Source organism: Camelus ferus, chromosome 9 (genome assembly GCF_009834535.1).
Source record: "Camelus ferus isolate YT-003-E chromosome 9, BCGSAC_Cfer_1.0, whole genome shotgun sequence".
Classification (NCBI taxonomy): Eukaryota; Metazoa; Chordata; class Mammalia; order Artiodactyla; family Camelidae; genus Camelus; species Camelus ferus.
Window position 1 is genome coordinate 26,100,818 of NC_045704.1, and position 13,443 is coordinate 26,114,260.

At 54.8% G+C, this 13,443-nt stretch overlaps 1 protein-coding gene across 4 annotated transcripts; it reads right to left on the reverse strand.

Annotated features, from left to right (window-relative positions):
* Positions 1-874: 874 nt before the first annotated feature.
* PLEKHF1 (pleckstrin homology and FYVE domain containing 1) lies at positions 875-12,257 on the reverse strand. Of its 4 annotated transcripts, XM_032486235.1 has the most exons (3): positions 9,710-9,985; positions 8,924-9,058; positions 875-2,495 (listed from the first exon to the last, which is right to left on the reverse strand). In XM_032486235.1, exon 3 carries the CDS (start codon positions 2,479-2,481, stop codon positions 1,642-1,644), a length of 840 nt encoding a protein of 279 aa, XP_032342126.1. In that variant the 5' UTR covers positions 2,482-2,495; positions 8,924-9,058; positions 9,710-9,985; the 3' UTR covers positions 875-1,641. The 4 variants fall into 4 exon arrangements, with proteins under 4 accessions (XP_032342126.1, XP_014416441.2, XP_032342125.1 ...); XM_014560955.2 differs by lacking the exons at positions 8,924-9,058; positions 9,710-9,985 and adding an exon at positions 12,049-12,257; XM_032486234.1 differs by lacking the exon at positions 8,924-9,058 and having other exon boundaries at positions 9,710-9,981.
* Positions 12,258-13,443: the final 1,186 nt, after the last annotated feature.

Sequence of the window (13,443 nt, forward strand, 5' to 3'; positions counted from 1 at the left end):
CCCAGGCAGAACCGCATGAACCAGTTTGTGTGGCTCAGAGAGCCCAAGGGCTTGTAAATTCTTGGAAGCACCTCTGATCTTCCCCACCGGGTCCCTCTGCCCTGCAGGTTAGGCCACAGGCCGGCCCGAGGCGCCTCACACTTTGCCCCTCCCACCCTCCCTCAGGGGGGTGGCCCAGCTTGCTGGGTCAGCACTCCAAGGAGATCCTCAGGGTTCTGCCTGCATGTGAGCGTTGGAGAACCGGGCAGAGAGGACAACTGTTCACCCAGAGACTGGAGCTGGTGGGGTTTCAGGCAAGTGTGGGCTGGGGAAGCTTTCCTGGCCCCAAGGTCACCAACTCTAACTGGCAGTGATCCCTCTCTCTGCCAGTCAGGTGAGAGAAGGAAAGACTGGTGCAGGAGACCGTCCTGAAGGACCTGCAGCTCCGTGGCCAGGTGTGGGCCATGCACCGGGAGGCTGTCATTCAAGCTCCAGCCCCAACACACACTTGCTCTGCACTTGGGATGCCCCCACTCAGTGGCACCAACCCTGGGGGCAGGCCTGGGCCAAAGGCCACGTGGGAGAGCTTTAAACCCAGACGGCCCCGGCAGAGCAGGACAAATTTCTCCTTATTGGCTTTACTTGCTGTCCGTCCGTTTAGATAACTCATACCAGGTGAATGGGGCTGCAGGTGCCAGCCCATGGTCAAGCATCTGGATGGACAGAGCTGTGTGCTTGGGACCCAGCCAGGGTGTGGTGAGAACATCTGACCCCACTGGAACTGCCGGTGTTCCCAGGAACACCCAGCATGGTGGACGGTTGTTGACATTTGCTGTTCAGCATGGTTTCAATCCCCAAACACAGAGCTGTGTCTGAAGCAAGAACGCTCCTAGGCTTTTCAACCACACGAGACAATAAACTTTCTTTTTATTATTAAGTCAGTCTGGGTAGGGTTTCTGTCGCTTGCAATTAAGAGTCCCAATGGAAAAATACTGCTTTCCCCAGCACAGGGAGGGATGAGGACAGGACTGAGAGGCCTCAGGCACCTGGAAAGATGGGAGATGGGGCCAGTGGCCTTGGCAGGCTTCCCTGGACTGTGGGGAGCTCAGGCTGCAGTCCCTGGGCCTCACAGGCACCCACAGCATGGCAGCCTCTTGCCTGGCTCTGAGTGAGCCCACATACCTGACCTGAAAGGAGGGCAGGGAGGCGCTGGTTTCCCCGAGGTCTCTCAGGGCCCACAGTCTTCCCTGCAGGGGGGCAGGGCCAGGTGCTGTGGTTCAAGGCTTCAGAGAGGAGGGGACCTCACTCCAGTCCTATCTTCTCTCTGGTCCCTAAAGGTGCCTGGGGTCGTCTGGAGCTAAGGCTCATAGGGCTGAGAAATGGCGTTTGTTCCCAAGAAGCCTAAGTGTTTTTGGTTTGCTAAATGAAAAATTACCTGGAGTGGAACTAGAAGGACGCCCATGTCCAAACAAAGGCACTGAGGGTTCAGGGAAAAGGAGCCACTCCCTCTATGCCCGCCACCCATGGGTTGGGTGCCGTGGAGTAGTCTTAAGGGCACTAAGTGGCTTCGGGAACTCTGCCCTCTTAGGGGCCTGGGCAGTGGCATCTGCTTAGATGCCAAAACGCATAGGGGAGCCCTCCCTCAGGTCTGCAGACCCGGCGTCAGCTGTGGAAGGATGACCAGGAGACGCCGGAGGCGTAGAACTCCACGCGGCTGGGCCAGTCTCCGTCCCCACTGCCCTCCTTGTCCTCGTCCGAGTCGTCATCTTCTCCGCTGGACGCCCCGCAGACGGCCCCTGCCAGGTAGGCTGGCTGCCCGGGGGACCGGGAGCCCTGCTCCTCCTCCTCCTCCTTCCGCTTCTGGGCGGCCAGCTCACGGAAGCAGAGGCTGCAGACGCGCAGGGGCTTGGGCGAGAGGCGCGGCAGCAGGAAGCGCTCGCGGGAGCACTCGGCGCAGACCACGAAGCCGCACTTGCGGCAGTGGTGCCGCCGCGTGAGCGCCGAGAAGCGCGTCTGCGTGCAGCGCATGCAGATGTCCGTGGCCTTGTCGGGGATCCAGGGCGCCGCGTGCTCCGTGCTGGGCTGCAGGCCCGTGGCCAGCAGCTGCCGCCGCACGCACTCCTCAATGTGGCTGATCCACTCCTGGCGCTCCGTGGCCGAGGCGGCCGACACCACGAAGGACTTCTTGGCCGTCTTGATCATCCAGCGGTTCTTGGCCTGCAGGGTCTCGGGCAGCGGCTCCAGCGTCACCTCCTCCAGCGGAATGATGTGCTGGCTGCGGTACTTGCGCTTGTTGAGCACGATGCTGCCGTACACCAGGATGTCGTTGAAGAGGAAGAAGATGCGCGGTTTGGCCTTCTTGCGGCACTCCTTGGTCAGCACGCCCTCGCCCAGCAGCACCCGCCCCGGCAGTGCCAACGGCTGCCCCGACGCCCCGAAGCAGCTCTCCACCGCGGCGATGCGCTGGCTGTTGATCTCCGTGTTCGCCAGGTAGTCCACCATCTTCGGCCACTCGGCTGTCGGAGGAGCAGCAGAGGAGGCGTCAGCTGGCCCAGGCACTGCCAGGGTCAAGACCACCTACCAACCCCCAGCTCACTAACCCATCCGCCAGAAAACCCACTTACTATCCCACTACGACCCAGCAGGCCTAGATGGCCACTCAACACAGGAAACTTGCTGTCCCAGAAGCCCACCTTAGACAAGGAGTTACTGGGAGATGGGGGTGGGGGCGACTCCCCAGCGAGACGCCTGTGGAAGCCAGCCAGGGATGGGGATGGGAAGGCAGCAGTAAAGATGTGTAGCTGGGCAGTGGGGGCTCAACCTCTGGGGAACATTGGAAGACAGGGTAGAACACACCTCAACACCATCTATCCAAGGGGGAAGGCTATTGAGCCCCAGCTCCCATCAGGGGCTCCTGGGAGCATGAACTATCCAGCGCTCTGGGCCTGCGCCAGGCAGAAGGGCATAGGTGTATGTACCCTGATGGTGAGTGCTGGATAATGGGGTGTCTGAAACCCCAACCCATCACTGACTTCCCCATTCCCCGAGCCAAACCATCACAGACCCTGCAACCGCTCACTCAGCCATGAGCCCAGAGCCCCGCCCTGTGGTCACCACCCCCATCATCACAGGTACCGTTGCTGAGTGTTTCTCCGTGTCATGCATGCCTATTCATTCAGTCTTCACACCAACCCTAAGTAGAACCCCCTTCTTGACAGGAAGGAAACTGAGGCTCTGCTGGTAAGTAGGCAGCCAGAGCTTGCACCTCCCCCTGCCCCCGGAGACCGAGCTGCTCAGCGCCTTCACCCCTGGAGCATGAGGCCCACTCTGTCCTCCTCTGCCAAGTGCTCAATGCTGGTGACCCCAGATCTCACCCGGGCCCCCTATGCTCTGTCCACACCCACACCCTCTGACCAACCAGACTCACAGCTTAAAGACCACCCAAACACTGCTGACTCCCCAAGTCAAGCCTGCAGTCCCGGCTTCTCCGCTGCACTGCTCCGTGATCTCCCACCTGCTCATCTAAGGTCTTCAAACTCAACATGCCCAACACAAACCCGGCTTTTCCCTCCAGCTCCTCTCCTTTCCCGGAAACAAACCATCCTTCACCCAGTTGATGAAGCTTAAATCTAGGACTTACCCTTGAATCCCCTCCCTCCTGTACCCCCAGCTTTCAACCCCTGAGCAAGCCCCATCATTTTTCTGTCTCCCACCCAGCTCCGTCTGCCCACTTCTCACCACACAACTACCAGTGAACTGAGCAGGGCGCCACCACGTCTTGCCTGAAACTGACTCTCTCCCTTTCAGGAAGGGTCCCTTTGACAATCTCAGTTCAGGCAGCTTCTCCCCCTACCCAGGGCAGGGTCAGCCAACCATGGCCTCAGGGTCACATCTGGCCTATAGCCTGGTTTTGTGAATAAAGGTTTATTGGAGCACAGCTCCACCATTCACTTGTGATTGTCCACGCCACTCTCCTGCTGCCATGGCAGAGCTGAGAGCTGTGACAGAGACCACATGGCAGCAAAGCCTAAAATATTTACTGACTTTACAGAAAAAGCTTGCTGACCCCTTCTCTGGGATATTACCCTATTTTGTTTTTTTCTTCACAGGGACCTAGTCTTTGCTTTTCTACCCATCATTTGTGTGAGTGTTTTCTACTCTCCTCACTCAGTTCTAAGCTCCCTCGGAGCAGGAGCCTTTTCTCATTTGCTGCTGTACCCCCGATGCCTGGGACAGTGCCGAGCACACAGTAGGTGCTTCGTGAGTGGTTAGTGAATGAATAAGCTGAAGCTCCCAAGGACCCACTGTGGGAGGAAAGAGCCACCACCTCCTATCTCTGAAGAGGAAGCAGATGAGAGCTGACCCACAGCCACAGCCACCACCACCACCATGTGCACACAAGTGTACAGGTGCACACAGCCCACCGCTGGCCAAACTGATGACACACATGGTGTTTCTAGGTCACTGCACTGCAGTTCTGTCAGTCAGGCCACCTGTGGGAAGCCGATGTGGGGCTCAGCACGGGGGCTGGATGCATTATACAACAGGGGTGCCTGGCCCCGAGTCACATATCACTTGCCGCTTTCAGACCACAAGGCGTCTAGATAAGTGCTGTGCACACCACCTTATGTAAGAACCGCTATTTTTAGGTTGCTGATCTTGGCTGCATGTTGCAAACCTAGCTCATTATCGGTGACAGCCCTGAGCCATCCTGCTAGGACCGGTCACTGGGTCCTTGCCGTGGACAGTCTGGGAACATTCCAGAGGTCACCCCAGGACCCCCTGGGCTCAGTGCTGGGCCCCAGGCTGGGCGGGACGAGGGCTCTGCTGGAGAAGCTCAGAGTGTAGCAGAGGAGGAAGACACATAAGAGCAGTGACTTTGGGACCTGCAGCAGAAACAACAGAGATCTGGGCAGAGGCGGGAGGGCAGAACACAATGGGCTACTGTTGGTGGTCACCACGACTGCACCCAGTCTGTGCGCGTCAACATGGGCTGACAACAGACCTCAGGTGCAGAGTGGAAAAAGCAACCTGCACAACGGTCTGTGTGACACTGTGTGTGCAGAAATGATGCAATATCTGAAAAGTCTTCAAGAACTCTATCTGTGAATAAAAATGGATAGGATGGAACCTCACATCCATGAGGATGGCTACTCTCAAAACCCAGAAAATAAGGGGGGAGGGCATAGCCCAGTGGGTTAAAGTACATGCTTACCATGCATGAGGTCCTGGGTTCAATCCCAAGGGCCTCTGGTAAAAAAATAAATAAATAAACTTATTACTACCCCCTCCAAAAAAAGCCCCCTGGAAAATAAGAGTTGGCATGTGGGAAAACTGGAATCCTGGAACCTTCTTGCACTATTGGTAGGAATGTAAATTGGTGTAGCCAGTGTGGAAAATAGTATGGAGGGCTCTCTAAAAATTAAAAATAGAACTACCATACGATCCAGCAATCCACTTCTGGTTATTTATCCAAAAATATCAAAAGTAGGATCTCCAAGGGGTATTTGCACACCCATGTTCATACCAGCATTATTTACAACAGCCCAGAGGTGGAAGCAACCCAAGTGTGTCCACCGATGGATGAATGGATAAACAAAATGTGGTACAGACATACAATGGAATATTAGTCAGCCTTAAAAAGGAAAAAACCTCCTGTCTCATGCTGCAACATGGATGGACCCTGAAGACATTATGCCAACTGAAATAAGCCAGTCACAAAAAGACACAAATACTGTGTGATTGTACTAATACGAGGTATCTATCGCAATTGAATTCATAGAAACAGAAAGTAGCAAGGTGGTTACCAGGGCTGGGGGTGGGGGAGGAGGAAGAGAGGGGGAAGGAGAGCTGTTACTTAATGGGTGTAGAGTTTCAGTTTAGCAAGATGGAAAGAATTCCAGTGATGTTTCACAACAATGGGAATATACTTCACACTACTGAACAGAATGTATGCTTAAAAACGGTAAGACAGTTACAAAAAAAAAAAAAAAAAAAAGACACTAACCAAAATCAGGAGAAAAGTGGCCTGGGGGAGGCGACCTGAAGGTAACCAGGAAGTAGGGCTTAAGTAGGATTTCACCTTTATCTGTAATATTTTATTTCTTTTATTTAAAAAAGGCAGCAGCAAATGTGATAAAATCCCAATTCTGGGAAGTGGGAACATGAGCTTTTTCTTTCTCTCTTTCTAAATTTAAGGTCCTCGAAAAGAAAAGAATTAAGGACTTTGCCTGGGTCAGGAGCTCGGGGCTTTCCCGGCCTCGCAGTGGGTCACCGCACAGCATCAGGGCCCGGGGCCTCAGGAGATGCAGGAGGAACATCTGAGGTTGGAGCTCCATGTGTTCTCTCCAGCACACCTGTGTGTCAGCCACCTGGCAGAACTGGATGATAACCCAATCTTGCAGCCACAGAGCCCTAACAACACATTCCATGCTGAGACAGATGGACTGAAAGAAAAGCAGGTGGCCCCTACCCAGCCCTGTTGGGTTGAGTGAGCTCTGGAGGCTGACTTGCCCAGGTCCACCCCTGACTAGATGCTACCCAGGTGGGCAGCATGGAGGAAGTGAGGAGCAGTGCTCAGGGAGGGGAAAGCTTTGAGCAGGGGAGCTAGCCCCCCCCCCCCCCCCACTGACAGGTAGAGGGAAGGCTCTTGTGCCCCTCCTTCATGGGCCTGCAGTGGGGAACCAGGTTGAATGAAGGACCGGCAGACAGCATTCTCCTGGGGACTCCCCCAACATCTGCCTACCAGATCTGCCACGGCCAGAAATTCACTCCTAGCTTAACATGGCCTGGAGATTTTCTTGGGAAATGCAACAGCAGTCCCACCCCCCACCCCCCACCCCTTGCAGCTGATAAGGAATCTTCTTTTTAATTGTTCTCACCAGAAAAGTAAACCTTCCTCCCTGAGGATGGGGGAGGAGAGAGCTGAGCCCCCGCCCACTCTTCTTGGCGCCGTCTGCCTCAGGACAGCCTGTGCTGACCCCGTGTGGTACCCTAGGTGCTGTCAGAAGGTGGACACTCCCGAAGGGCCAGCATCTGGGAGTGGGCAAGTGAACAGATCTGCTCTTTCTTGGAGGGTTCAGAAGGGCGACAGGCTCCTGGGCTAGCCCTCCTGAACACGAGTGCTCCCATCACCTGAGCTGGGCCAAAGTGCTCTCGGTGAATGAGCCATTCCTCGAGTGTCACTGGGTGGCCAGGGTTCTGTGCCTGACAGTCAAGGTGTCACATGTGATCTACACCAGGGCTGGCAAATTTATACCAACTCTGAACCATTGCCAGGCTTTCTAAATACAATTTATTGGAACAGAGCCACACGCGACAGAGGATGGTTTGCACAGCCTAAAATATGTACTGTTTGGCCCCTTACAGAAAAAGTTTGCAGACCCTGATCTATACCACCACACACTGTCAAATGCATAACGCATCCACTCCAGGGACGTGTCTGTCAAGAACACGATTCTTTCCTCTGCTTGGACACAGACTTTGGGATTTGAAAGAGATGTCTGGAGCCCCAAAGTAGGGGAACCCTGTAAAGTAGGAGCTGAGAGGGGCACCCAGGTCTACCCTTCTATTAGAGTTACAGCTGGGGACATTGCCTATCAGAGAGGGAGTGACCTGGCCAAGGTCACAGAGGGAGTCAGGATGTTGGCCCTTGGGATTATACCTGGCTTCTCCCGATTGGGGCAGGGTTGATTTATCACCCACCCCTCCTTCCCTCTAGCTGCAACCAGGCCCACCCAGCTTCCATGCTTGCTTGATTTCATCTTAGGAGTATTTACTAAGGTTCTACCATGTGCCAGGCACAGTCCTACTGTGCTAGGCACTGGGTTATAGCAGGAGCTAGGGACCACACCCTTCAGTACCAAACCACCTGGTGTGAAAGCCAGACTACGAAGTAAATCAGCAAGGTGATTTCTGATCGTGAGTGCCATGAAGAGAAAGGCTGATGAGCCGGGCAGGGCTGGGATGAGGGTGGTGGTCAGGAAAGGCCTGAGGACGAAGTGACCTCGCAACAACCTGAATGTGAAGGAGCCAGCCATGCAAAGGCCTGAGGGAACAGCTCAAGGACTTGCCTGTGGAGGCATGAGGAGTAAGAGTAAGGAGCCAGTCTTGCAGGCTCATGGGCCAAGAGGAAGATCTGAGTTTTTCTCCGAGTGCACTGAGAGGAGAGCCATGATCCAAGCGTCCTCTCTGCCCAGGTGGGCTACCCCTCAGCCTGTCCATCCCTATGCTTCCTGGAAGGCCCTCCTCCATGAAAAGAACGGTAATAAGGAAAACAAGCCAGAGGCGCCATTAACTGAGAACTTACAGCTCACCAGACACAACAGTAAGCACGTCACAAGTATTATCTCACTCAATCTGCACAAAAGCCCCACTGGGAAAGGTGCTGCCTCCATCAACAGAGTCACTGCCCAAGGTCCCAGCTCCAAGACAACCATGAGCTGCTGAAGGCTGCTCTGGACCAAAGACAGAATCAGAAACCTCAAATTCAGAGAACAGGGCCCCTCTCCAAATGCCTGACCTCTACCACCCAGTCCCCCTCCCCAGGTCATGGGGCCCCTTGCGGTGGCCTGAGCAGGTCTATTAGCTTGGCTGGGCTGCCTAGCCCTCTTCCTTCCTTGGGGTGGGCCGGATTGGGCAGGTCCCTTATCTCAGCTGGGCTGCCCCAACTCCCTGTCTTGGCAGCCCTGAGGGCTGATGTATGCAGGGACACAGGCTGAAGTTAGAGTCAACTCTCAGCTTGCACAGACCCTAGTGGAAATTACAGGCCCAGGAAGACATCAGCACTAAGTAGAAATTATGTGCCAAGAATGACCCCAGCAAAGATCCTCTCATCCTCCTTGGCTTCTGACCTTCTCTGGTGGTGAGATAACAGTGCTGTTCAAATTCCAAACAAAAATATCCCTAATCAAGTTTCAGTCACTCAGAACGTCCATTTTCCCACCTGAGAAAGGGGCTGATGACAGCTCTCCCCTGCACAGCTCTTTGGGTGTTCGGGGAGAGAGGGGAGGAGATTCCAGGTGATTCCAGGCTGGGAAGGAACTGCCACCTCTCTCTGGGCCTGCCTCAGTTACTCCCTCTGTGAAAAGGGAGAGTAAACCCAGCCCTGTTTCCTTTGACAACTCCCATCGAAAGTCATAAAGTCAAACGCTTCAGGGGCCAGGCGGTTCCTAAATGAGGGAGATCAGAGAGAACCCAGGCCACCCGGAAGGTGCTGCCACCCTCCCTCTCCCACCCCCTTCGCTGGGGCAATTGTCCCAGCCCACTTCTCCAGACCCCCACAGACTGGGACCAAGGAATGAGGCCCCAACGACGGAGGAATCCGTCGAACTGGAGTCGGGAATCTCCGAACCATCTTCAGACTGCGGGAGCGCTGAGATCCCTGCAGCCCCAGGGCTCAACGCCCACGGGAGCCTCCAGACATTTTCCGCCCTCACGTCGCGCATTCCCTGGGGACCGTGCCTCGACCCCCGCCTAAACCCCCTTACCTGTTCCCACCCCGCTGTCCCTGGAGCCCCAGCAGACCCCACCCCGCCTCCAGCCCCGCTAGCCAGCAGGAAGCGCCCTGCTCCGCGCCTCTGCTTGGGGGCAGAGTCCGGGATGGCCCGGGCTGCGCGCCCGCCCCGCCCGAGCCCGGAGGCCACCTCAACGGGGCAGCCCGGGGAGCTTGAGCGCGGCCGGCGGGAAGCCCGCCTGCTCCGCTCTCCCCAGCCCGGCCGTGGCCCCTCACCTCCTCGGCCGGGGACCCGCGCGTCCCGCGCTCCGCCGACAGTCGGTCCACCAGTCGGCACTCGCCCGCCGCGTTTCACTAGCCCGCGGGGTCCAACTCGGGTCACCTCAGCCGCCGCGTTCCAACTCTCCCGGACACGCCCCTCGCGGCGGCTCCGCCAATCGGAACCCCGGAGCACGGCGGGGGCGGAGCCTGGACGCCAACTCCTGGAGCCCAAGTTCCCCAGAAATGTGCATAGGCGGAGCGGCTCGAGTTTGAGTGGGTCGGCTGTGTGCGCCCGCGTGGGCCGGGCCTTTAACTTCTCGTTCGTTCCTGGGGCTGACTCTCCAGTCTCGAGCCCCGACCCTCCCAGCGTCCCTTTCTGTTACCGTGCTCCTCCCGCTGGCAGCTCTCGCCCCACGGGAGACTTCGTCCTCGCCCGACTGGGGCCTGCGGGCCAGGGGAAGTGGAGGGAGGCGGTGGCTTTTTGCCTTGTGCCGCCTCTGGCGGGCTTCCCTGCTGCTAGCTGGCATCGTCATCTCTCTGCAACAGAGAGACTGATAATCATAATATTAAAAATCAGCAGTATTTTATCTGCTTTGTAATTTAAACTTTTTACAGTGGAAACTTTAAAACATACGCTGTAGGAAAGAGACTAATATAATGGACTCCGTGTACCCATCACCCAGCTCCAACAATTACCAGTGAGTTATGTTTCCCCACCCTTGACACTGAAATCAAAGTCCAAGCCGCAGCGCTCCGCGGCTCAAGGGCTGTCTCAGCCTCCCTCTGGCCTCGTTTGAACATTTCATCTCCCGCGAGCTTCTTCCTGTTCTTCAAAACCCTAAGGTTATTTTCACCTCCGGGCCTTTGCACTTCCTTTTTGCCTCCAGATCTTCCCATGGCTGCATTTTTGGCATTTAGGTCCAACTCAAACTGTTACCTCTTCAGAGGCTTCCCTGAGCCACCCCATCACCCTCATCTACCTCACCCCATTTTATTATTTTGTAAAGCACCCTCTCAACCTGAAGTCATCTAATTAGGTCACTTGTTTATGTGTTCATGCCATGTCTCCCCGACCTAGGCTGTGAGCCCCGTGGGCTGGACTGTATTCATCTTGTTTGTTCCATTCTCTCCAGTGCTGAGAACTGAGTTCAGAGTTCAGTGAATGTCTGTTGCACAGATGAGTTTGTCTTGCCAAATAAGGCAGACCTGGGCACTGTGAAGAGGGGCTGGCTCAGGCTAGGGCAGTGCCTGCTGGGCCAGGGCCAAGGCAAGAGACAGCAGCAGGAGGAAGCGCTGATCCTGCTCCGGGTGCCTCGGTCCAGACCTCTGACTCTGCCTAGGGCTCAAGCCTGGAGGGCCGGTGCTGGGAGGCATGAGCTGAGCAGTGGTGACCTGCTCTGCTGGGCGGTGTGGGCAGAGGCTGTGAGGTGGGGCACGCAGCCCAAGTGGAGTGGGGCCAGGACATGGGCACATTCCCACAAGGGAAGGGGATGGGGCAAGACAGGAGACAGCAAGGAGAGGCCAAGAGAAAGAGGAGGGATGGAGGCAATAGGCAAGTGAGGGGGCCACCAGCCATGGCCTTGGAGAGTCCACATCCCCTGCCATCCCCCTACCTCCACCACTTTCACGGCTATTACCCTCACCCAACAGAAGCCTCAGCCTCACAAAAGTATCTAAACGTTTGTAAAATGCATTGTCAACACTTCATCTTGAGAGATGACACACAGATATAAGGATTTTCAGCTTCTCTTAAATCAGAGGACTTCAAGATTCTGGTCCCCTATCTTCACACAGAGTTGTCCCCTTTAGATGGGACACATATTCTCCCATTCACCACAGTCCCCACCATTCTCCGTGGTTTTTCTCTCACCCTACTTTACCCAGTTTTGTACCTGCAGTTGAATAAGCATTTGAATTTATGAATTCCGATGGTATAACGGGGCCTATACACCAGACAGAGGAGAGAGAGACAAGGCCCCAGGATGCCAGAAGCTGAGTTGTAGCCAGGGAGGTCACTTGGGACATTGAGACACTGGGAAATGCCATCCCAAGTGTACACATGCTCATTGTGGGCAGGGGGAAGGGGTGGGGGTGGGGGATGGAGGGGGACTTAGAGCCTAGCCTTCAAGGCCATGTTCCAGTGCCAGATCCCCCACCTATCTAGCAAGAGGGAGCTTCTCCAGGATGGTAGGCCCTGCCTGGGGTGAGGTGGCCATGGGAAGGAAGCTGGAAAGCCCTGTGAAGGCTTGTTCGAGACAGCTCTCTGGCATCTAACTCTGTACCTGGCATAGATCAGGTATCCAGGAAACAGAGGCCTTTTCATGGTTCTGGAAAATCAGAGAGAAAATGCATACCTGTTGGTCCTGGAGTCAGAAGACCCCAACTAGCTTTGTCTCACTGCTGGTCCAGGGCCCACGGGGGCCTCCGTCTCCTCGTCTGTCCTTCCCTCCGGGGCTGACATTCTATGGAAGTGGGTGGAACTCTGGGAAATCCCCTGGAAGCAGCGCAAGTCTCACCCTCGAGCCGTCCACCCCTTCCCACCAGAGACCAGCCGTGGGCGGAGAAGACCTGGGTGGAGGGCTGTGCTCCTCCAAATAAGAGGAAAAACTCGTGACTCAGGGAAAGGCAGAAGTTGAGTCAGCCAAGCCACAAGCTGTGGAAAAAATGAGGTCTCCCTGAGGCTTTTTCTGTTCCTTAAGTAAGAAGCCCTATCTGAGGGAAAACTGGTTTCCAGACTTTGGGAACCAGGCTCTCAGGAAAGCTCCGAGGCTCAAGGTTTTCAGGTTAGAGGTTCCAGCAATCACCTCTGTGGAAAATGCCAGAAATTTGTACTGGATTGATTGTTACCTTTCTGCCTGAGTGCTAAGCACTGTATGTTAAAGATTACGTATCATCTTATCTCTCCCCAGGCTAGACCTGTCATTTCCAGCTCTAGGCTTAAGACAGTGAGACAGATGCTAAAGCACCTGGGGTGAAGTATTGAGACCAACACAAATGTCTTAGCAAGAGCAGAGAAAACGGGGAGCGGGGTGCGGAACATTAACAGTGGGTGATTCTAGGGCAGGGGTCAGCAAACTTCTTCTGTGAAGCAACACATAGTAAATATTGTGGGCTTTGCGAGCCAGGATCCGTGCGGTAATTACTCAATTCTGCTGTTACGGAGCGAACGGGGCGTAGACTGTGTGCGGGCGCTCGGCAAACGGCACTTTGTTTTCGTGTGTCATGTGAAAGCTGCTTCTGAGTATTTTCAACTACTTAAAAATGTGAAAGCCCCTTCTTGGCTCATGGGTCCTACAAAAACAGATGGAGTTGGCTGGCCCCTGACTTACAGCTTTTCATCATACTTTTTCTTGCAACTCTTCTGTCAGGTTGAATGTATTCAAAACAGAAGTGGGGAAAAGAAAGAAAGAAAGAAGGAAAGAAGGAAAGAAAGAAAGAAAGAAAGGAAGGAAGAAAGGAAGGAAGGAAACAGGCCATCCTACTTACAATGGGCAGATCTTGAACTGGTCACGTTCCCATGATTCCCCATGCTGCCTTCTTGGTCAATTACACACCTGAGGCTGCGTCTCAAGGCCTTGGAAATGTGGGACATTGGGGAAAGACGTCTATCTAAATGGTTACGAAGATTAGTTTTAAAGGAGGACATCTGAGATGCTTGGAGACTGATTTCAAAAGAAAAATCTTTCAAGATTTTTAGATTTTGGATTGCTCAAGCATTGGATTTGAAACCAAGACCACATCTATACTCT

Bases quoted from the DNA above. Each gene is read 5' to 3' on its own strand.
- PLEKHF1 (XM_014560955.2), bottom strand. From the start codon at position 2,481: ATGGTGGACTACCTGGCGAACACGGAGATCAACAGCCAGCGCATCGCC.